At 41.9% G+C, this 22930-nt stretch overlaps 1 protein-coding gene across 3 annotated transcripts in view; it reads left to right on the top strand.

Moving 5' to 3' along the window:
- Window positions 1-22930, top strand: part of TRPC4AP (transient receptor potential cation channel subfamily C member 4 associated protein) — a 70458-nt gene that overhangs the window by 38329 nt on the left and 9199 nt on the right. For 2 of the 3 annotated variants that reach the window (XM_052651397.1, XM_052651396.1), the window contains exons 8-10: window positions 6501-6686; window positions 19009-19175; window positions 21466-21597. In XM_052651397.1, coding sequence (XP_052507357.1) covers window positions 6501-6686; window positions 19009-19175; window positions 21466-21597 — 485 coding nt within the window. The remainder of the gene's footprint in view (window positions 1-6500; window positions 6687-19008; window positions 19176-21465; window positions 21598-22930) is intronic. The other variant, XM_052651398.1, reaches the window with a different exon arrangement.

Here is a 22930-nt window from a genome sequence, read left to right as displayed (position 1 = left end):
ATATGCTGTGTATGTGTGTATGTGTGTGTATGTGTCTGTGTATGGGGAAGGTCCCCTGGAGGAGGGCACGGCAGCCCACTCCAGTATTCTTGCCTGGAGAATCCCCATGGACAGAGGAGCCTGGTGAGCTACAGTCCATGGGGATGTGAAGAGTCAGACACGACTGAAGCGACTTAGCACGTGTGTGTGTATACACACACACACACACACACACACACGCAGAGAGAAAGATAGATACAGTCATACATTAGAGAGACTGGAAGTTTGATTCCAGTATCTGCAGCACTGTGATAAAACAAATACTGCAATAGAGTCACGCAAACTTTTTGGTTTCCCAGTGCATATAAAGATTATGTTTACACTATACTTAGTCTATTAAATGTGTAATAATAGCACAATATCTAAAAAAAAGTACATACTTTAATGAGAAATATTGCTTAAAGTGCTAGTCATTATCTGAGCCTTCAGAGAGTTATAATCTCTTTGCCTCAGTGTTGAGGGCTGCTAACTGATCAGGGTGGTGGTTGCTGAATCTTGGGTAGCTGTGGCAGTTTCTTAAAATAAGATAGCAGTTTGCCACGTGGATTGACTCTTTCATGAATGATTTCTCTGTAGCAGGCAAAGCTCTTCATAGTAGAACTTACTTCAAAGTTGGAGTCAGTCTTCTCAAACCCTGCTGTTGCTTTATCAACTAAGTTTATGTAATATTCTTAAATCATTTGTCATTTCAGCAGTCTCTTTTTATTGAGGTATAGTTGATACAAAATGTGTTAGTTTCTGCTGTACAGCAGAATGAATCAGTTTTGCATATACATACATCCACTTTTTTAAGAAATTCTTTTCGCATATAGGTCATCACAGAATTCTGAGTAGAGTTCCCTATGCAGAACTTCTGCTATACAGAAGTTTCTTACTAGTTATCTATCTTATATATAGTAGTGTGTATATGTCAATTCAGTCTTCCAGTTTATCCCTCCCCTGCTTCCCCCTTAGTAACTGTAAGTTTGTTTTCTCCATATATGACTCTATTTCTGTTTTGTAAATAAGCTTATTTGTACCTTTTTTTTACTTTTAGATTCCACATATAAAGGGTATTATATGGTATCTATCTTTCTCTGGCTTCCTTCACTCAGTATGACAGTCTGTAGGTCCTTCCGTGTTGCTTCAAGAGGCACTGTTTCATTTTTCATGGCTTAGTAATACTCCATTGTAATACCACATCTTTATCCATTCATCCATCAGTGGACATTTGGGTTGCTTCTGTGTTCTGGCTGTTATAAATAGTGCTGCGATGAATGTTGTGGCGTGTGTATCTTTTTGGGTGATGGTATTCTCCAGGTATATGCAGGGCTTCCCTTGTAGCTCAGTTGGTAAAGAATCTGCCTGCAGGGCAGGAGACCCAGATTTGATTCCTGGGTTGGGAAGATACCCTGAAGAAGAAAATGGCAACCCTTTCCAGTATTCTTGCCTGGAGAATCCCATGGACAGAGGAGCCTGGCAGGCTACAGTCTGTGGGGTAGCAAGAGTCGGACACGACTTAGTGGCTAAACCACCAAGATATATGCCCAGGAGTGGGATTGCAGGATCTGACTGGTAGCTCTGCTTTTAGTTGTTTAAGGAAATAGAGGTATACCTAAGAGTCAGGATTGGCTACCATAACAGGATAGCACAGACTGAGTGGCTCAAACAACAGAAATTAGCTTCTCACAGTTTTGGAGGCTACAGGTCCAAGATGCAGGTGCCATCAGCCATGGTTTTGGTGAGGCCTCTCTTCCTGACTTGCAGATGGCCACCTTCTCACGCCTTCAGGGTGACCTTCTCTCTGCACATGCGCAGAGAGCTCTGGTGTCTCATCCTCTTAAATAAGGATATCATTCCTGTCAGATTAGGACCTCATTTTACGACCTCATTTGATTACCTCCCTAAAGACTCTGTCTCCAGATACAGTCATGTTGTGGATTAGGGCTTCAACATAAGAATTGGGGTGGGGGGACACAATTCATTCCATTATAGTATGGAAGGCTGTTTTGTTTCTAGTAAACTGCGGCTGTGAAATAATTTTCTTGACCAGCAAAATCATGATTTATGCTATCTTCCTGCCCCTCAGTTAATGAAAATGTCAGAGCACTTTATAGGCTGCTCAGAAACTACCAATTATCTCTTCTGTTGATTCAGATGGGAACAAATGGATCCATCTGTGGGGAAAAAGTCTTTCAAATTTTAGTCAGAGATGTAAATAAAGCCTCAGGCCTGGCAGTTATCAATTTATAGGTGACACCAGGATGAGAGGGGCTGATTTACACAGCATACGAGCTAGAATGGAATTCAGAATCCTCTCAGAGATCTGGAAAGCAGGGCCTCAACTGCAGCAGAAAAATTTACAGGAATATTTTGGAAATACTGATGTTTTAACAAGAGAGACGTGGTCTGCTTTTGCAGGAATTATTGGAAGTTGTGGATGTTTTAATGTTCAACTGGTTTAACATTAGCCAACAGTGTGTGTGGTAACTACTGGTAAAGCCATGAGAAGTACAAAGATTGTACAATGCTGGGGTGCCAGTCCCCTGAGATTGTGCATAAGTTGGTGAGTAAAATGAGGCCAGTGAGTTTTTTCTGAGAAGAGAATCCATAACTTTGATCAGCTTTCATCATCAGAGAATCCATAACATTCATCAGAGATGCTGCTGCTGCTGCTGCTGCTAAGTCGCTTCAGTCGTGTCCGACTGTGCGACGCCAGAGACGGCAGCCCACCAGGATCCCCCGTCCCTGGGATTCTCCAGGCAAGAACACTGGAGTGGGTTGCCATTTCCTTCTCCAATGCGTGAAAGTGAAAAGGGAAAGTGAAGTCGCTCAGTCGTGTCCGACCCTTAGCGACCCCATGGACTGCAGCTTTCCAGGCTCCTCTGTCCATGGGATTTTCCAGGCAAGAGTACTGGAGTGGGGTGCCATTGCCAAGATGAGTGACTAACAAAAGCTCAGGACCCTGTAGGGTGGGAATTAGTCTCAGAATCCTAAACACTGGGCAGGTCACATCTGAATGGCTGTGTTTGGTGTTCACGATGTGTAGACTAGGTCTTAGGAACTGTCCTCCGAGGAACAGTTAGGAAAACTGGGCTGTTTACCTGGAGAATGAAGGTGTGACTAAAAGTCCATGTTTTTGAAATTTTTCAAAATTAGAAATTTTTAGAATTCAAACTCATTTATTTTATTTTTTGTGGGGGAGGGGAATCTACAGATTTTTTTTTTTTTAATTCACAAACTACAAGACGAATAGCAGGTATACAGCAGAAAGTTTGTTCTCCTCCCATTGGTGACGTATTACCAGTTTCTCATCTGTCCCTCCAGAGATAATCTGTACATGCCCAGCCACGGGGGTGGAGGAGGGAATGAGAGAAGACTGGCTCCTTTCTGTTTGTACTGATGATGATGTAAAATAAGCACCATTCTGCCTCTGACTCTTTTCAGATAACTTTATCTTGCAAAGCATCCCATTCCGGTACATGTAGAATTACCTGATTCCTTTTTACAAGTGGATAGCCATTGTATGGGCTTACCGCAATTTATTTAATTAGTCCACTGTTGATAGAAATTTGGTTTCCCTCATCTTTGTTCCTACAAATAACATCCTTATGTATAGAGTTTAATGTGCTGGATACTTGCCTTTTAAATGTTGATAGATGTTAACAGATTTACCTTCCCTAGAAATTTCTAGTTCATCTTCTCACCCTGTATACCCTTCCCAGTATAGGGCTATTTTAGATTTCTTGATATTTGTCAAACTTGATAAGTAAGAAATGGTATCTCAAAAGAAACAAATGTAAAGACAAAACCAAAAAATTCTATCCCAGTATATTTTTATTACTTGAGGTGAGAGTTACATTAAAAAACTAACCACTTAATTCAGTGACTTATAGTACATTTGCAGTTTGTGTGGCCACCACCTCCATCTAGTTCCAAAACATTTTCTTCAACCCAACAGGAAACCCTGAATACATTCAACAGTTATTCCCTAACCCCTCCCCCCGCACCCCCGTGGCCTTAGTTGTGTCCAGCTCTTTGCGACCCCACCAGGCTTCTCTGTCCGTGGGATTCTCCAGGCAAGAATACTGGAGTGGGTTGTCATTGCCTTCCTCCAAGGGGTCTTCCCGAGCTAGGGATCAGACCCCTGCATCTCTTAGGTCTCCTGCATTGGCAGGCAGGTTCTTTACCACTAGCGCCACCTGGGAAGCTCTGTTCCCCCCAACCACTGGCCATCATCTGCTTTCTGTCTGTGGATTCATCTATTCTGGGTTTTTCATAAAGATGGATTTTAAAAATGTGTGACCTTTTGTATCATGTCTCATACCTTTTTCACTTATCATGATGTTTTTGAGGTTCATCAGTGCTGTTGAATGTCAGTGTTTCATTCTTTTTTCATTCTTTTTTGTGTGTATATAACAAAATTTGTGTATCTATTGATGGACATTTGGGTTACTTACACCGTTTGACTACTGTGAATAGGGCTGCTCTGAACACATGTATTTGTTCAAGCACCTACTTTCACTTCTTTTGGGTATGTATTGGGTTGGCCTAAAAGTTCATTCAGATTTTTCTGTAAGATGTTACAGAATGAAAACTTAGGATGGAATTGCTAAGTCATATAGTATAATAATTCTATGTTTAACTTCTTGAGGAAAAGTTAGTTTAAATGTAGTTTTATTTCATCTTTATTAATGAGGTCATGCATTATTTTATAGTCACTGATTTGAAGAGGATGGAAAGGGGTCTAAGATGATTTGCCAATTTCTGCTGGGACTAAATTCATATGACATAATCCTCCTAACTGGTTATTTTGTTTTTATTTATTCTATTTTTAAAGACTTTTCTTTAAAGTTGTATTCTTTTAGGATTTATTTTAAATTTTTTGTTATGGGAATCTTCACACATATAAAAGTAGAGACATGTATATAACGATTCCTGTTTACTTATAGTATAATGATTCCTGTTTACTTATTACCTACCTTCAACAATTATCAACTGATGGCCTGTCTTTGTCTCTACCCTCCTTTACTCCTCCCTTCCTCACTTTGGATATTTTGAAGCAGATCCCAGACGTTATTTCACCTGCATATATTTCAGTGTTTCTATAAGATGGTGATTCTTGAACCATAACTCTTAATACCATATTATACTCTCCCAAAGTAATATTAATATCTTGATATTTTGAAATATCTGTTAATTTTTTATTAAATGTTACATTTTCATGATTCAGAAAATCACAAATTCAGAGAGGTGTTCACTGAAAACTTCCCCTCACACTATTCCCAATGGCCATATTCTCTTTGCTTTTGGCAACCACTCTTTTCTGTCCTTCCAAGATTTAGTATATCCACAAGCAAATAGGCACAGACATTAGCTTTATTTTAAAGAGCGTTAATTTTGGGAGCCATGATTTGAATCTGAATTCCCTGCCTTCAGAGTTTATTATGTTGTTTATGCTGACCAGAATTTCTGTCTTACTCATCATTGTGAGGACAATGGAACTGGTGGAAATAGGAGTTGGGTGGTTAAGTTGCTTTCTTTACCCTAAAAAAAAAAAGGTGTGTGTGTTATAGGAAAATCAGATAGTTAAATAATTTTAAAAGAAGTATTTGTATCCTTTCCTACTCAGGAACAGCCGCAGTAAATACTTTGGTATATATCCTTCCATTCTTTATATGTGTGTGTATATATATATATATATTATGTGCATATTTTAAAGAAGAAAACTTTAAAATTTAAAGAAATTGGGCTTAAGCCAATACTGTTTGATAATTTACTTCTTTAAGAAGTAAATTAAACACCTCTTCAGAGTTGCTGTATAAAGACATACGTGTCATTGTTTTTAGTATCTGTGTATTGTGCTCCACTGCATGGATGTATTGTATTTAATCGGTATGCTATTAATGAACAAATAGTCATCTGTGACTTTCGCTGTTATAGAAACACCAATGAAGCTCTCTATACAGATACCTATCTAGCTATCTATATGTAATTAATTATTTCTTTATGGTGAATTCACAGAAATGGACCTCTAGCTCAAAGAGATGCAAGGTCTAGAGGTTATTCCAGTTTATATTTCCACCAACTGATATGAGAGAGCCTGACTCCCTGCACCTGCTAAAATTGCTCTTATTTCTCTACCTTTATTACTATTTTACCTTGGGTGGGCATTTCATTTTAAAAGGAAGTTCTAACTGCTGTCATCTTAAGAGTCATTCCTCTGGGTGGGATGCAGGGAGCAGGAGGGAGGCTCAAAAGGGAGGGGATGTATGTATACATAGAGCTGATTCAGGTTGTTGTACAGCAGAAACTAACACAACATTGTAAAGTAATGATGTTCCAATTAAAAAATAAAAACCCAGAATTTTCACCTAAAAAAAGAGGTCATTCCTCTCATGCAGGTGAGGATCCGGTTGTCTGTTGAGAGCTATAGCACTGGTTTCTGTGGTCATATTTCCTCTCTTGTTTTTCCTCGGCAGCGGCCCTCCTCAGCATCCCTGGCTTTGTCGAGCGGCTTTGCAAGCTGGCAACTCGAAAGGTATCAGAGTCAACGGGCACAGCCAGCTTCCTGCAGGAGCTGGAGGAGTGGTACACTTGGCTGGACAACGCTTTGGTGCTAGATGCCCTGATGCGAGTGGCTAATGAAGAATCTGAGCACAATCAAGGTACCCGGGGCAGGTCTCCTGAGAGGTGGAGAGTGTTCCTGTGGGTTCCTAGAGCTATTCTTGACCTCTTTTCCAAGGAGAATAAGTTGAAATTGACTCAAAAAAGAATCTCCCTCAGGGCGGTCCTGAATCATGATTGTTCAGATTTTAATAGCAAATGGCAGAATTTCTTGGAGCTCCCTCAAAGCAGACCTGATTTCAGGGACAGGACCTTTATTACAGAACCCAAAGGACCAACTGGAAAAGCATTACCAGAACATTCTTAGCAGCCCAGAGGATCTTTCTCTGTCCGTGCTTCTTCCTACACATTTCTTTACTCTTCTCTGCTCTCCATTCTGATGAGTATGCCGCCTGGAAATGTGTGGACTCCTAGTCTCAGCTTCAGCTTCTCGGTGAACTGCTCTGTTTTAGATGAGGTGCTCAGCCCAAAGCATTTGACTCGGGGGTCAAATTGTACAAACACAGGAATTCCCACTGGAATCATGCAGATAAAAGTGAAGGGAGCAGTTTCATTCCTGGGATACACAACAGCAGCAGCAACAGATATCCATGTAAAGTCTGTGGAAGTTGTTCTCAGCGTACAGCGAGTAGGGAAACATTTCTTCCAGAAAAATCTACTAAAATTGGGAACCTTGAGAGCTTGTAACGCTGGAATTTCTGCTTGATGCAAGTTCCACTCTAGCCAGGTGTGGCCAGAAAGACAGGGCTCGCTCAGCTCCCAGATAAGGATACAGAATCTCACCGGGAGGGACAGGCTCTCATTCCTTCTAGCTCCAAGTGGAAGAGGCTGAATTCTTTATGAATACAGCCATGAGGGCAGGGGCTCCTTTCCTTCTCCCTTCCTTTCCCTTCCCAGTGTGTTAATTTCATACATTTATGTATTGTAAAATGATTACCACTATAGCCTTAGCTGACACCTCTATCCCATTAACATTTTTTTTCTGGTGAGAATATTTAAGATCTACTGTATTAGCAACATTCAGGTATATGATAATGGTATTATCAGCTGTAATCACCATCTTCTCTATTGGACACCCAGAACTTATTAATCTTATAACTGGAAGTTTGTGTTCTTTAACCAATATCTTCTCATTTTCCCAACTCCTAACCACTAGTAACCACCACTCTGTTTCTCTGAGTTCAGCTTTTTTTAGATTCTACATTTAATTGGTATTATACAGTATTTGTCTTTCTCTGACTTATTTTACTTAGCATAATGCCAGGGGTTCCTTCCTTCCATCCACCTCCATACCATACTCATAGCTCAGAAGCTTGGCCCAGTAGGCCAAGAATTCTGTGGCCCTTATCACCTTGCCCCAGTTCACTTGTGGAACAGAGGTTCCACCACATAGAGGCAAGCTGAGAAGGCCGTAGAGGCTATCAATCCTGCTCAGAGTAGTAGCACTGAGATTTTGCCAGGCAGAGAGGTAATAGGTAAGAACAGAATGTTGGGAAGTTTGAGCTCAAGGTCATTCTCAGAAACAATGTAGATTTTTTAAGAAAATAAAAGGACTTATTTTTAATTGAGAATTAAAAGTCAAACCATATGCTAGCTAGTTCCCCCAGAGAACCAGGGAAAGAGGTGGCTAAGAGCTTAAAGCTGAGGTCACAAGAAACCTCAGCCTCAAAAACTACCCCTGCCTGAATTTAATTGAATCAGACTCTGGAGCAATTTATGCCTCAAGGCTTTTGTCAAAAACAGTAGAGCAGTCAGCTAGCAGTTAGTGGAGCCTGACAGCTGAGTTTCGTATCAGATGAGGCAGAAAGTTTAACAGAGAGATGAGGGAAAGATCCAGACAAAGAGAGCCCTTCTAAAACACTGTCATCCAGGGACACATGCCCAAGGCTGGCAGAGGGGCTCATCAGTCCTCAGAGAAGTAGACTTGACCACAAATGGCTAGGCAGGTCACTAGACAAGAAAGCAACAGATCAGTCCTCAGAGAAGTAGACTTTATCCCCAAGTAGCTAGGTAGGTCACCAAACAAATAAACAAGAAAACAGCAAACCAGTCCTCAGAGAAATAGACTTTACCACAAGTGGCTGGGCAGGTCACTGAACAAACAAGAAAACAACAACATGCCCTGAAAGGAGGAAGGGGAATCAGCCTCAAGAGTTGCCATAATATTTACCTAACATGTCCAATGTTTAACAAAAATTGAGACATGCAAAGAAACAGGAAAATATGACCCATACATAGGAGAAAGCAGGCAAAAGAAATGGCCTGTGGAAGAGCTCAGATGTTAGAATTAACAGAGACATCATAATTATGGTCAAAGAGCTAAAGGTAACTATGCTCAAAGAAGCTCAATGAGTCATCAAATAGAGAATATTAATAAGCAGATTTAAAAAAAGTCAAAAGGAAGTTCCAGAGATGAAAAATACAATAACTGGAATGAAAAGTTCACTGAGAGAAAGGAACAGGAAAATAATATTCAAAGAAGTAGTCGCTGAAAACTCCCCAAATTTGATCAATGTGTACACATCCAAGAAGTTCAAAGAACTACAAGTAAATAAACTCAAAAGAATTATACCCAGGCACATCATAATGAAAATGCTGGAAGACAGAGAAAATCTTGAAAATAGCAAGAAAGAAATTACTATGACACCATCCTTATGGCTGAAAGTGAAGAGGAGCTAAAAAGCCTCTTGATGAAAGTGAAAGAGGAGAGCGAAAAAGTTGGCTTAAAGCTCAACATTCAGAAAACTAAGATCATGGCATCTGGTCCCATCACTTCATGGGAAATAGATGAGGAAACAGTAGAAACAGTGTCAGACTTTATTTTTGGGGGCTCCAAAATCACTGCAGATGGTGACTGCAGCCATGAAATTAAAAGACGCTTACTCCTTGGAAGAAAAGTCATGACCAACCTAGATAGTATATTCAAAAGCAGAGACATTACTTTGCCAACTAAGGTCCGTCTAGTCAAGGCTATGGTTTTTCCTGTGGTCATGTATGGATGTGAGAGTTGGACTGTGAAGAAAGCTGAGCGCCGAAGAATTGATGTGTTTGAACTGTGGTGTTGGAGAAGACTCTTGAGGGTCCCTTGGACTGCAAGGAGATCCAACCAGTCCATTCTGAAGGAGATCAACCCTGCGATTTCTTTGGAAGGAATGGTGCTAAAGCTGAAGCTCCAGTACTTTGGCCACCTCATGTGAAGAGTTGACTCATTGGAAAAGACTCTGATGCTGAGAGAGATTGGGGGCAGGAGGAGAAGGGGCCGACCCAGGATGAGATGGCTGGATGGCATCACGGACTCGATGGACGTGAGTCTGAGTGAACTCCAGGAGTTGGTGATGGACAGGGAGGCCTGGCGTGCTGCGATTCATGGGGTCGCAAAGAGTCGGACACGACTGAGCGACTGAACTGAACTGAACTGCCCAAGAGTATCTCAGTAAGATCATCAGAAATGATAGCAGCCAGAAGGGAGTGAAATGACAGCAGCCAGAAGGGAGTGAAATGACAGCAGCCAGAAGGGAGTGAAATGACCTACTCAAAGTGCTGGGAAAGAAACTCAGCCAAGAATTATATCCAGTAAAACCTTTCAGAAATGAAGGTGCATCCCTCAAGGCAATAAAAATAAAAATAAACAAAAGAGACCTAATTGAACTTACAAGATTTTGCATAGTGAAGGAAACCATAAAAAACAACAACAATGACAAAAAGACAACCTGTGGAAGGGGAGAAAATATTTGCAAATGATGCAACAGACAAGGGCTTAATCTCCAGAATACACAAACAATGGGCAGAAGACTTTAATAGACATTTCTCCAAAGAAGACATGACAGATAGCCAGTAAGCCCATGAAAAGATGCTCAACATCACTTAATATTAAGGGGATGCAAATCAAAAGTTCAGTGAGGTCCCACCTCATACTGGTCAGATTGGCAGTCATTAAAGTCTATAAACAAATGCTTTAAAAGTTGTGAAGGAAAGGGAACTCCCCTACACTGTTGGTAGGAATGTAAGTTGGTGCAACCACTGTTGAAAACAAGGTGGAGGCTCCTCAGAAAACTAAGAATCACTGTATGGTCTAGCAATCCTATTCCAGGCGTATAACCAGATGAAGCTGTAATTCAACAAGGTGCATGCACTGCTGTTCGCAGTAGACAAAAACATGGAAATAACCCAAATGTCCGTCAGCATATACTAATGGATAAAGATGTGGTATGTACACATAATGGAACACTACTCAGTCATAAACAGGGGCAAATAATGCCATTTGCAGCAACATGGATGCAACTAGAGATTATCATACTGGGTGCAGTAAGGCAGAAAGTGAAAGACAAATACCATATGATATCACTTAATATGTGAAATCTAAAACATGACACAGATGAACAAAACAGAAACAGACTCATAGACACAGAACAGACTTGTGGTTGCCAACCACAAGTTGAGGGGAAGAAGGACTGGGAGTTTGGGATTAACAGATGTAAACTATTATATACAAGATGAATAAACGAAAAGGTCCTACTATATAACACATGGAACTACATTCAATACCCTGTGATAAATCATAATGGAAAAGAATATTTTAAAAAAGAATGTCTATACACGTATAACTGAGTCACTTTGCTGTATAGCAGAGATTGGCACAACATTGTAAATGAACTGTGCTTCAATTAAAAAAATTTTCTTTTAATGAAGGTGAAATAAACACCTAGATAAACTGCCTAGATAAAGAAGAACTTAGGGAATTTGCTGCTAGCAGATCTCCCTTATGAGAAATACTGGCTGAAAGCAAGTGACCTCAGCCAGTAATTCAGATTTACACGCCAAAAAAATGCAGCATCAGTAAAGGTAATTATAATAATTTAAAAGACAATATAAGTGCATATTTTTCCTTAACTAATTTCAAAAGCAGTTGTGTAAAACTGTGTTTATAATTATATTGTTGAACCTATAACAAATAGAAAAGTAATATATTTGACAATAACAGATCAAAGAAAGAGGGTGGGACCAAAGTTGTGTTGGAATAAGGAAATTGTTATAAGATAGTAACTCAGGAATTGACAGGAATATGAAAAAAATCAAAATGGTAAATAAAGAGGGTCATTATAGAAAATTATAAATATTTATTCTCCTTTCTTTTCTTAGCTTCTTTAATGGACATACAATTTTATGAAATAATTACAAAATGTTGTGTAACAATGTATTGTATAGTACATTGTATTGTTTGGTTTTCAGCATATGTCGATGTAGTATGCATAATAATAACAGCACAAAAAGGGAGGAGAGGGACCTGTAAAAGCCCTGGAGTTAGTTTAAATCTAAAAAGGAGTCTGTCAAGATGTATATGGCAAGAAGCCCTGTAGTGACTGCTGACATAGTAACTTTAGAAATACAGTTAAAGGATTTACGTTGTTACACTAGAAAATATTTACTTAATACAAAAAGTGTTAAAGAAGAACTAGGGGAATACAAGTGAGCTTTAACAAGACAAAAAGTAAAAGGCAGAAGTACATTCAGTTTTGTCAGTAATAACATTAAATGTGAATAGATTAAACAATTCATTCAAAAAACAGATTGCCATGTTGGGTTTTTTAAAACTATCCATTATATGCATCCTACAGGATACACACTTTCTCTTGAAAGATAGAAATAGGTTGAAAGTAAATGATAAAAGTGTATCATGCAGAAGATAACCATTAAAAACTGTAATGGCTGTACTATAAGAGAGACTTTAAAAACAAAAGAAAGTTATCAGATTTATAAGTAGATTTTATAGTAAATCTATCGAGATTTAGCAGTTAAAATCACATATGTGTCTAACAACAGAGCCAAAAATAAGTTAAGAAAGCAAAGACTAACAGATTCGAAGAGAGGAAATAGTTCAACATAATAGTTGGAAACTTTAATAACCCAGTTTCAATAATGGATAACTATATAGAAGATCAACAAGGAAATAGAAGACTTGAGCAACACAGTAAGCCAACTAGACTAAATATATATATATATATATGCACTAAACCCTAAAAAAATTTCAGAAAACTTAAAAAAAAAAGGATTAAAGTTGTAGAGTATATACTTCAATTAATAGTAGAAAGAAATTTGGGAAATTCACAAATGTGTGGAAGTTAAGCAGTCCACTTCCAAATAATTGATGGTTCAAAGGTAAAATCACAAAGAAAACTAGAAGATACTTTGAGATGAATGAGATGAATTTAAAATGATGACACAACATACCAACATTTATAGAATTTCAACTAAAACATGCTTAGAAATTTATGGCTGTAAATGCCTACATATAAGATTTCAAAAAAATAACCTCACTTTCTGCTTTAAGTCATTGAACAAAGAAGAGCAAACCACATTCCCAGAACAGACAGATGGGAAGAAATAATAGGATTGAATTGGAAATTAATAGAGAATAGAAAAACAGTGGAGAGAATCCACAAAACCAAGAGCTGATTCTTTGAAAATATCAGCAAAATTGACAACTCTTTAGCTGCACTGATCAAGCAAAAAAATGAGACAAGATTCAAATTACTGAAATCAGGAGTGAAAGAGGATATATTATAACCAACCTTACAAAGATAAAAGGACTATAAGAGAATACTATAAACAACTATATGCTAATAAATTAGATAACCCAGCTGAAATGGAAAAATTATAAGAAAGACACAAACTCCTGCAGCTGACTCAAGAAGAAATAGAAAATCTGAACAGACCTATAACAAGAGATTGAATTAGTGATGAAAAACTATCCCCAAAACAAGTCCTGGCCCAAAGGCTTCACTGGTTAATTCTACCAACCATTTAAAGAAGAAGTAATGCCTGTACATCACAGACTTCCATAAAGTAGAAGAGGAAAGAACATTTCTTAATTCATTCTGTGAAACTATTACCCTGATAGCAAAACCAGAGGCATCACAAGGAAATTACAGACTAACGTAACTTACAAACGTATATGCAAAACACCTCAACAAAAATACTAGCAAACCAAATACAGCAACAAAAAAGGATTATATACCTGATCAAGTATGTATAGACTAAGTGGAATTTATGCAAAGCTGACTCAGTATATGAAAGTCAATTTAATATACCATATTGATGGAAAAGGGACGAAAACTACATGATTATTTCAGTAGATGGAGAAAAAGCATTTGACAAAATCCATTTTAAGATAAGAACATTCCAAGTGGGAATGGAAAAGAACTCAACCTGTTAAAAGGCATCTAGGAAAGCCCACAGCCAATATTATAACACTTAATGGCCAAAGACTGATAACTTTTCCCTTACTAAGATTAGAACAAGACAAAGATACCTGCTCTTAACACTTCTGTTCATTGTACTGGAAGTTCTGGCTAGGTAGTTAGGCAAGAAAAAGAAATAAAAGGAAGAAGTAAAACTGTCTCTAGTCACAGATGACATGATCTCTTGTATAGAAAAACCGAAGGATCCACTAAAAAACTGCTAAACCAATAAACAAGTTCATTCAACAGTTTCAGCATACAAGATAGGTATACAGAAATCAGTTGTATTTCTGTACAGTAGCAATGAACAAACCAAGAATGAAATTAAAACAATTTCATTTAAAAAAGCATCAGAAAAGAATAAAATACTTAGTGACATATTTAACAAAGAAATAGGAAACTTACACTCTGAAAATTACAAAACATAATTATTACTGAAAGAAAACCTAAAAAATTGTAAAGAAAGTATTTGTTCATGAATCAGAAGAGTTGATATTATTAAAGTAGCAGTAATTCACACCTTGATTTCCAGGTCTGTCTAAAGATTCAACACAGTCCTTGTCACAATCCTGACTGATTTCTTTGCAGAAATGAACTAGTAGGCCCTCAAATTCATTTGGAAATGCAGGAGGCCTCAAATAGCTATGGCAGTCTTGAAGAACAAAGTGGAGGACTTACATTGCCTAATTTTCCAACTTAGTATAAAGCTATAATATTCAAGACACTGTGCTACTGACCTCAAGAGATATACACAATGAAATAGAATTGAGAATTGAGAAATAAATGCTCACTTATATGGTCAGTTGATTTTCAACAAGAGTGCCAAGACTATTTGGTTGGGGAAACAGTAGTCTTTTCAGCAGATGGTACTGTGACCATTAGATATCCACATGCAAAAGAATAACGTTGGACCTCCCTCCCCTGCCACCTCACATCATATATAAAAATGAGCTCAAAAAGATCAAAGACCTAATGTAAGAACTAATCCTTGAGAACACTTAGAAGAAAACAAGGATAACTCTTAGGACTTTGGATTTGGTCGTGGTTTCTTTTAGAAGAAAACAAGGATAACTCTTAGGACTTTGGATTTGGTCATGGTTTCTTTGTTGTTGTTGTTGTTGTTGTGGTTCAGTCATGTCTGACCCCTTGTGGCCCTGTGGACTGTAGCCCACCAGGCTTCTCTGTCTGTGGGATTTTCTTGGCCAGAATACTGGAGTGGGTTGCCATTTCCTTCTACAGGGGATCCTCCTGACCCAGAGATCGAACCTACATCTCCTGCGATGGGAGGTGGGGTCTTTACTACTGAGCCACCGGGGAAACCCTAGTGCTTTCTTAGATGATGCCTAATACAGGCAACCAGATGAGAACTAGGTAAATTGGACTTCATTAAAAGGAAAATATTCTGTGCTTCAAAAAGCAACATCAAGAAAGGGAAAAGCCAGAATGGGTGAACACTTTTGGAGGGTAGAAGAGAACATTTTTGCAAACCATGTATCTAATAAGGGACTTGTATCTAGAAGATATAAAGAACTCCTACAGCTCAATAATGAAAAGACACCCATTTCAAATTATGGGCAAAAGATCTGAATAGACTTTCTCCAGAGATGATACAAGAGTAACCAGCAAGCACATGAGAACATTATCAACATCATTAGCCATCAGGGAAATGCAAATCCAGTCCAACAATCAGATATCCCTTCATACCCACTGGCATGACTATCATCAAAAAGACTGATAACAGGTGTCCTTAAGGAGATGGAAAAATCAGAACCCTCATTCTCTGTTGGTAAGCGTGCAAACAGGTGCAGCCACTGTGGAAAACAGTCTGGCAGTTACTCAAAAAGTTAAACATAGTTTTTGTATGACCTAGAAATTCCACTTCTAGGTATACACCCAGGATACGTGAAAATATGTTTATACAAAAACTTACACGTGGATGGTCATAGTAGCAGATTTATTATAACCAAAATACAGAAACAACTCAGATATCAGCTGATGAATGGATAACAAAATTGATATATAATAGATTATTATTCAGTACTGATACACATACTGCAGCCTGAATAAACCTTGAAAACACTGTGCTGGTAAAAAAAAAAAAAAAGACAAGTTGTATGATTCGATTTGTAGAAAGAGACAGAACATAGTCTAATGGATGCCTGGGTTTCTAGGGGCTTGGTGAGAAAAGGGGAGTGGCTGCTAAAGCAAATAGGATTTCTTTGTGGGGTGATAAAAGTGCTCTAATGTTGATTGTGATGATAGCTGCACAATTCTGTGAATATATTAAAGACCAGTGAGTTATATTCTTGAAAGGGATGAATTGTATGGTATGTGAATTATAGCTCAAAGCTATTTTTTTTAAGTTAGTGTGCTCCAGGGTACAGGACAGATGTATGGAGGGTCATACCCACTTTAATCAGTATTGTGGAACTGCAGAGATGTGGAGGGAAGGCCAGGCCTCTTAAACGAGTTTTCCCATCCTCATCCTTGGGAATTGTCTTGTTCCTGCACACTGGCTATTGCTTTGAGGCCTGTGTTTGTTGAAAATATTTATCCCAGAGTTTCTTATGAGGCCTTTGCAAACCAGGCAGCAGAAGTTGGCAGTGACTCGGAAGAATCCAAGCTGCCTGCGTCTCTTCACAGAGGTTCATTACCGAGGAGGGCTTGTGTGCCACCCACCACACCTGCTCCTTCCACACAGGCCCTCTCCCGCAGTGCCCCGCCCCCCACCAAAAACTCCTGGTCTAGGTGATGAGGATGCTGAGGCACCAGAGGCTTCATGGCACCCAGCAGGTGTGCAGCAGAGGTGTGGTTCTGCGTGATAACTCATCAGATTCTCTTTACCAGTCAGTTGACTGTTCTGGGAGCTGGGCCAAGGAGTCCCAAGACATAAAACTGAGTAATGATGGTTTTCCTCCCAACATGCAAGAAAATATATGTCAATAAATAGCATTTTCTCAATTAGATTTTCTTGAGTAAATGTTTCTTAGTTTTTGCCTACTGCCTCTTTGGTTGCCATTAAGAGCTTGCAGATTACAAGAAAGAAAACAAGTAGCAAGCAAGCATTAACTGAAAATCCCAGAGTGAGTTTTTTACTTCTGCTTGACACACATTAGTATGTAGGGTACATGTGCTTGGCAATTTTTAAGCACTTTTAACATATTAAGTCATTTAATTTTTGCAGCATTGGTAATAGATACTGTTGCCACTTTAAGTCATTTAACCTCTGCAACATTGGTAATAGATAGATGCTGTTGCCTTTGGGCTTCCCTGGTGTTGCAGTATTAAAGAATTCTTGTGCCAGTGCAAGAGACACAAGAGAAAAGATGCAGGAGATGTGGGTTCAGTCCCTGGGACAGGAAGATGCCCTGGAGCAGGAGGTAGCAACCCACTCCAGTATTCTTGCCTGGAAAATTCCATCGACAGAGGAGCCTGGCGGGCTACAGTCCAGGGGGTTGCAAAGAGTTGGATGCGACTGAGCAACAGCACACAGACTTGCTGTTACTCCTGTTCTATAGATAAGGATGGATGCTGAAGCATAGGCATGTCAACAGATTTCCCAAAGCCACCTAACAGTCTGGCTCCAAGTCTTTAGGCCCTGTGGTGCAGTCATGCTTCTTTCAGCAACTGGTCCTCTTCCAGCTTATATATTAGTGATGGTTAATATGGCTGGAAAAATAGTTCCAAGTCCATGGGGTGGAGTAAGTTAGGTTATTGTGGCATGATATAACCATACAGAAATCATAACTGAGTGCCTCATCTGGGTATATCTTAGCACCACTGCTCTGTAACAGACTGATTTTCTGGCCTTTCCAAAAGGCTCCAGGGTAGCAGTTCAGTAGGAGTATGACAGGACCTCAGTAGTTATTGATTTATCCTTTCACCTTAAAGATGAGAAAAACTAAGAGGAAGTAAATCCTAAGGTCTCCTGACTCTGAGCATTTAAAATAATAGGGACTGCAGAGTGAGACCGGGGCTTCCCAGGTGACTCAGTGGTAAAGAATCCACGTGCCAGTTCATGAGATGTAGGTTAGATCCTGGGTCTGGAAGATCCCCTGGAGAAGGAAATACTCCAGGAAGAATGCTTCAGTATTCTTGCCTGGGAAATTCCATGGACAGAGAGCTTGGCGGCCTACAGTCTTGGGGGTTGCAAAGAGTCGGACATGGCGGCCTACAGTCTTGGGGGTTGCAAAGAGTCGGACACAGCTGAGCACAGCACAGCAAGAGTGAGGCTTCCCAGGAAGCAGGTTCTTGGCTCCTTCACTCTGCACAGGATCTCTAGCTGACCGCTGCAGCACTCCTGTTCTCCCCATTTACAGAACCCTTGAAAACCCAACGAGGAGGTGACACGCCCAGGGTCCCACAGCCAGCAGGTTGTTGTTCCACAGCCCTCAGTCTTCCTCCCTTTGCTCTGCCACGCTCCTGAGAGTACCCTCCACTGTGTGACTCACGGAGACTATTTTGTTAGTGGGGTAGTGGGGTAAATGGTTTATCTAAAGCCCAGAACACAGTGACACACATCGTGTCCCATAGGTACTACATGGCTGTTGCTGTCATTGCTAATAATGAAATCGGGGGAAATGAAAATCTGCTAGTAGGTAACATGTTCAGCTCCATCTCTAGTATCGATTGTGATGCCTCGTCTGCCTTAGGAAGCTTCCTATGGCTGTTGTTTGAGCAATAGGAGGAAAAAAAGTCTTTTAAAAAGATCCCTTTCAGTCCTTCAGCGGTGCCCCCTTGTGGAATGTCGGCAGAATGACCACATATTCAGAGTCATTTGTGACCTGAAGAGAATTTGACAGTTTCCTGCTGGACACGTGTCTGGGTGCCTTCTGGGGGCGGAGGTGGAGTGAGGGGTGCCGATGAGGGCAGAGAATGGGTTAGGGTACTGCGTGGGCTGCGTCAGAGCGTTAAAAGCGGATGGGGTAGAATTGCAGAGTCCCTATTTGCTGTGCGTCTAAGCTCCCCTGGCCCCTGGTGGCCTGCCTTTCAGAGTTTCCGTCACAGACTTGGGGCCCAGTCTAAAGGCTGTCCCCTCAAGTCTGTTCACAGAGCAGGTCTGAGGAGCAGAAACCTGTTTCCTCACGCGCAGTGACTGAAGCCTGTCTCCTGGTGGCTGTGCCAGCCTCCATTGTGTTCCCTCCGCCAGGGGCTTCTGAGGAGAACGGCCCGCCTCACAGCTCCACCAGGACTCAGCTGCCTCAGTCGATGAAGATCATGCACGAGATCATGTACAAGCTGGAGGTGCTGTACGTGCTGTGCGTGCTGCTGATGGGGCGCCAGCGCAACCAGGTGAGGCCCGCCCGCCTCCAGGCCGCGGCGCCGGGGCGGGCGCTGCCCGGGCGCGCGCGAGAGGAGAGGCGCTTCCCGGGCGCGTGGCGAGATGCTTCCCGGGCTCGCGCGAGAGGAGAGCCGCTTCCCGGGCGCGCGCGGGGAGATGCTTCCCGGGCGCGCGCGGCGCAGCGCGCCGGCTGTCCTGCTCCGCTGCCTCCACAGGGCCCTGGCCCAGCAGCGCGAGGAGTCGCGTTCCTCAGCCCTGCAGTCTGATTCCAGAGCCCATAGTCCTCCCACCGCACCGTACTGGGGCAGCGTTTCTAGACAGAGCTCAGGCCCCAGGCAGAAATGGGTGGCGTAGCCATGTTACCCGACCTTGTTAATACACAGGATAAAGGGTGGGTGTCTGCCCTGCAGATGGCACTGGAGGAGTTGCCAGTCTGATGGGGGCTTGGGGTGGTGGGCCAGAACTAAGTCAAGTTATGACAGCTGGGCAGCTACCAGGGGTCCTGCTGTGCGGAGGTTCCCTGAGTCTTGAAGCAGTTCCAGGAGGGAGGGATGGGGGGTGCTCTGGAAGCGCACCCCGCTTCTCCCCAGGATGGACAAGTGGCCCCCTCCCGTTCCCTCTACCTCCTAGGGATATAGCGAGAGGCCTGAGGGGGAGCTGGGAGCTCGGCAGTCCCTGAGCACTGTTTTGAGTCAGAGACTGTTCTCTCACACAGCTCTCTGTGAGATCAATGCAGTTATTACAAGTTTGCAAGAGAGGAACAATTTTAGAGAAGGTAGAAGGGGAAAGACTGGCTGAAAAGATGACATCTGGTCTGGCAGTGTCCTGAAGAAAACAAGGGAGTCAGGCATGCTGACCGCTTCGCCCGAGGTGGCCTACCAGGTCAAGGAAGCAGGCCCTGGTGGGCACCGGCCTGATGGTTCAGTGAAACAGTAGAAAGCTGGGGGTGGACTGGAGCCAGCAGTCAGGAGAGGCTGGCTAAGGGGTCACCAGGGGCCAGGTTGCCTCTGGCTTTCATAGACCACTTAAGGACTCTGGCATTCACCCTGAGTGAAACGGAAAACCATCCCCTGGCTGCTATGTGCAAGAGCTGACAGTAGCTAGAACCCACGTGTTGATGGCAGGGGTGGTGAGCAGTGCTTTTGTTCTGGATCTGTTTTGAAGGTAGAGCAGGTACGATTTTCTGAGAAGTTAGGTATGGACTTAAGTGGAGAGAGGAAGTAAAGATGACTTCCTTATCTCTTTCCAAGCAGGTGGGAGGAATGGTTTGCCGTTTATTGAGATGGTTAAGACTAGTGGGTAAGGAGTGGGTACAGATGTCTGTAGGGAGGAAGGGGCAGGGTTCGGTTTGAACAGGTTAAGTTTAGGTGTCTATTAGAATTGGCACTGGGGTTACCTGCACCTAAGTTAGGGGCAAGATGGGCCCTGGAGGTATAACTTTGGGGATTGTCAACCTGTGGTTGGCATTTAAAACCAGGACACTGGATGAGATCCTGCTGTGCCGTCCACAGCACTGGGGCTCCTTCCTTCCATGTGGTATATATTTCATATAAAAAATACTAGTTACGATGTCTTACCTGTGTTGAGTGCTTTTTCTTTTTCGAGACACTTCTGTAATCATATTTGAATTTGCAGGTACTTGGTAAGTTACACAGCAGATGGTGGCCTCCATCCCACTTGATATTTGTGAAAACCAAGACCTATATAAGGGCCATGTTCTCAGTCTCCAGGCATCATCAGAGCAAGACTTAAATCCTGCTGCTCTGACTTTTCTTTCTGTCCCTTCACCGTGAGTTCCCCTGCTCCCTTAGTCTCCCCAGTACCAAGTTTCTATGAATCTTTGTGGTCTTTGGTTAAACTGATCACAGCCGCCCTTTCCAGCTGGCCTCAAGACCCTGCCTTCCTGAGAGCCAGTGTGATGCTGTTGTGTCCCCATTTGCACATTCAGCATTTACTGAGTTCCTACTGTGTGCCAGGTACTACAGGGACATGGATTATTTTAATAGGTCAGTAATTCACATAGTTCTGTATTGAGGTATAAATAAGTATCAATGAAGCCTTTCTCCCCTCTGATCCTGAACATTCAAGGTTCTTCCACGAGGCATCTAATTTTACCAATTTTTAATGTCTCTAGAGAGTGTGAAAGTGTATTGGTGCATAGTGAGAATAAGTGTAGATGTTTGCTTTAAAGCTCAGCATTGCTTTCTTCATCCTGAAGGCTTCTTGTACATATATGCCTGGGCTTTTGATAGACCTTCAACTCACATCTATCTTCATACTTTTGCCTTCCTACCCCTCCAGGTTCACAGAATGATTGCAGAGTTCAAGCTGATCCCTGGGCTGAATAATTTGTTTGACAAACTGATCTGGAGGAAGCATTCAGCATCTGCCCTCGTGCTCCACGGTCACAACCAGAACTGTGACTGTAGCCCGGTGAGCAGGGACCCTGACGGCAGGTGCCAGGAGTGGTTGTTTCAAGACCTGCCGTTGGCCCTTTGAAATCTCCTTCTTTGAGAGTATAGCAGAAACTAAAAGTCACAGCCCGTATACTCCCATAACTGGAAGCCACCTTGGGGAAGGATCTGACCCCCACCCTCCACCTACCCAGGAATCCCTCTGGAGGCCCTCCAGCAGCCTCCCATTGTTCATTCGCCTCCAGGCAGGGCCACGCACTCCACTCCAGGGCAGCAGGTTTTTCCTCATGCTGTTCTCTACCCATCCTAATTGACATCCCTAATATTAGGTTTGCCTCCCAGAACCATGGCAGCAGTTGGCCTCCAAAAAGGACTTTAGGAAGTTTTGTTTTTTTCTTTTTTTTAAGGGTCAAGGGCTCATGTCTACCCGGTTTTCATCACAGTGCCCTAAAGAGCCCTGAACGGGGAGTCTAAGTCATCGGCCATCAGCACCACGTCAGTGCCACACGGCTGTCAGGGGCCAGTGCCGTGGGTCCCGCCTGGTCTCTCTGCTGCATTCTGGGGACTTCCCTCAGTGCCATGTCTTCCAGTTTGCTGTTTTTCTCCTTGGCTTTGTCAGATTTACCTTTCAACAGATCCATTTGGGCTCATATATTTTGCGTTTCTAGACATTTTGTCTGGATCTTTGTCAAAAAGTATTTGGTCTTTTGTTGATTATGTTAAATATTTTCTTCTGTTGTGTTTTCTCTAATTTCATCTCTTTAGTTACTCATAACATACTTTTCTATGGGTTTTTTTTAGATTGTTAACAGAGTGCTGATACTTGTGTCTGCGTCTGCAGACTCAGCTTAGGGTGGAGTGTCGCCTTGTGTTCTGTACTGTTTGTAGAAGGTCACCTTCAGGGGGCTTGTTTTCCTTGGCGATACTGGAAGTAGTCCCATAGAACATTTGGCTTTTGTCTGCCAGGTGCTTTAGGGAGCAGTGTCCCAGGGCAAGTTTTCACATTGAGTATCTGCCCTCCCCCTCTGGAAGTGTGAGCCCAGGGTCCTGTGGACCTGGGGACTCCCCTCCACCAGCAGAGACAGGGTTCTTTGCCAGCTCCCGGGCCTGGTAGGTGAGGTTTTTCTAACCCTTTTTTCACTAAACGTATCAGCTCCACAGGCTTTGCATAGGCCCAAGGTCCTGTCTGGTCCCTATAGAGCGTTGAAACCCAAGCCCTGGCCCAAATAAGTCTCATTTTCCCTTCTCTGCCGGCTATCAGCTCTTGTGTTCACTGCTCTGAACTCAGTCCTTCCTTCATTTCTAATTCTAGTGGAATTTCCTTTCTTTCCTATGTGCTTAGCCTCACATTG

This window comes from Budorcas taxicolor, chromosome 13 (genome assembly GCF_023091745.1).
Source record: "Budorcas taxicolor isolate Tak-1 chromosome 13, Takin1.1, whole genome shotgun sequence".
Lineage (NCBI taxonomy): Eukaryota > Metazoa > Chordata > Mammalia > Artiodactyla > Bovidae > Budorcas > Budorcas taxicolor.
This window is presented reverse-complemented; position numbering and strand designations above follow the sequence as displayed.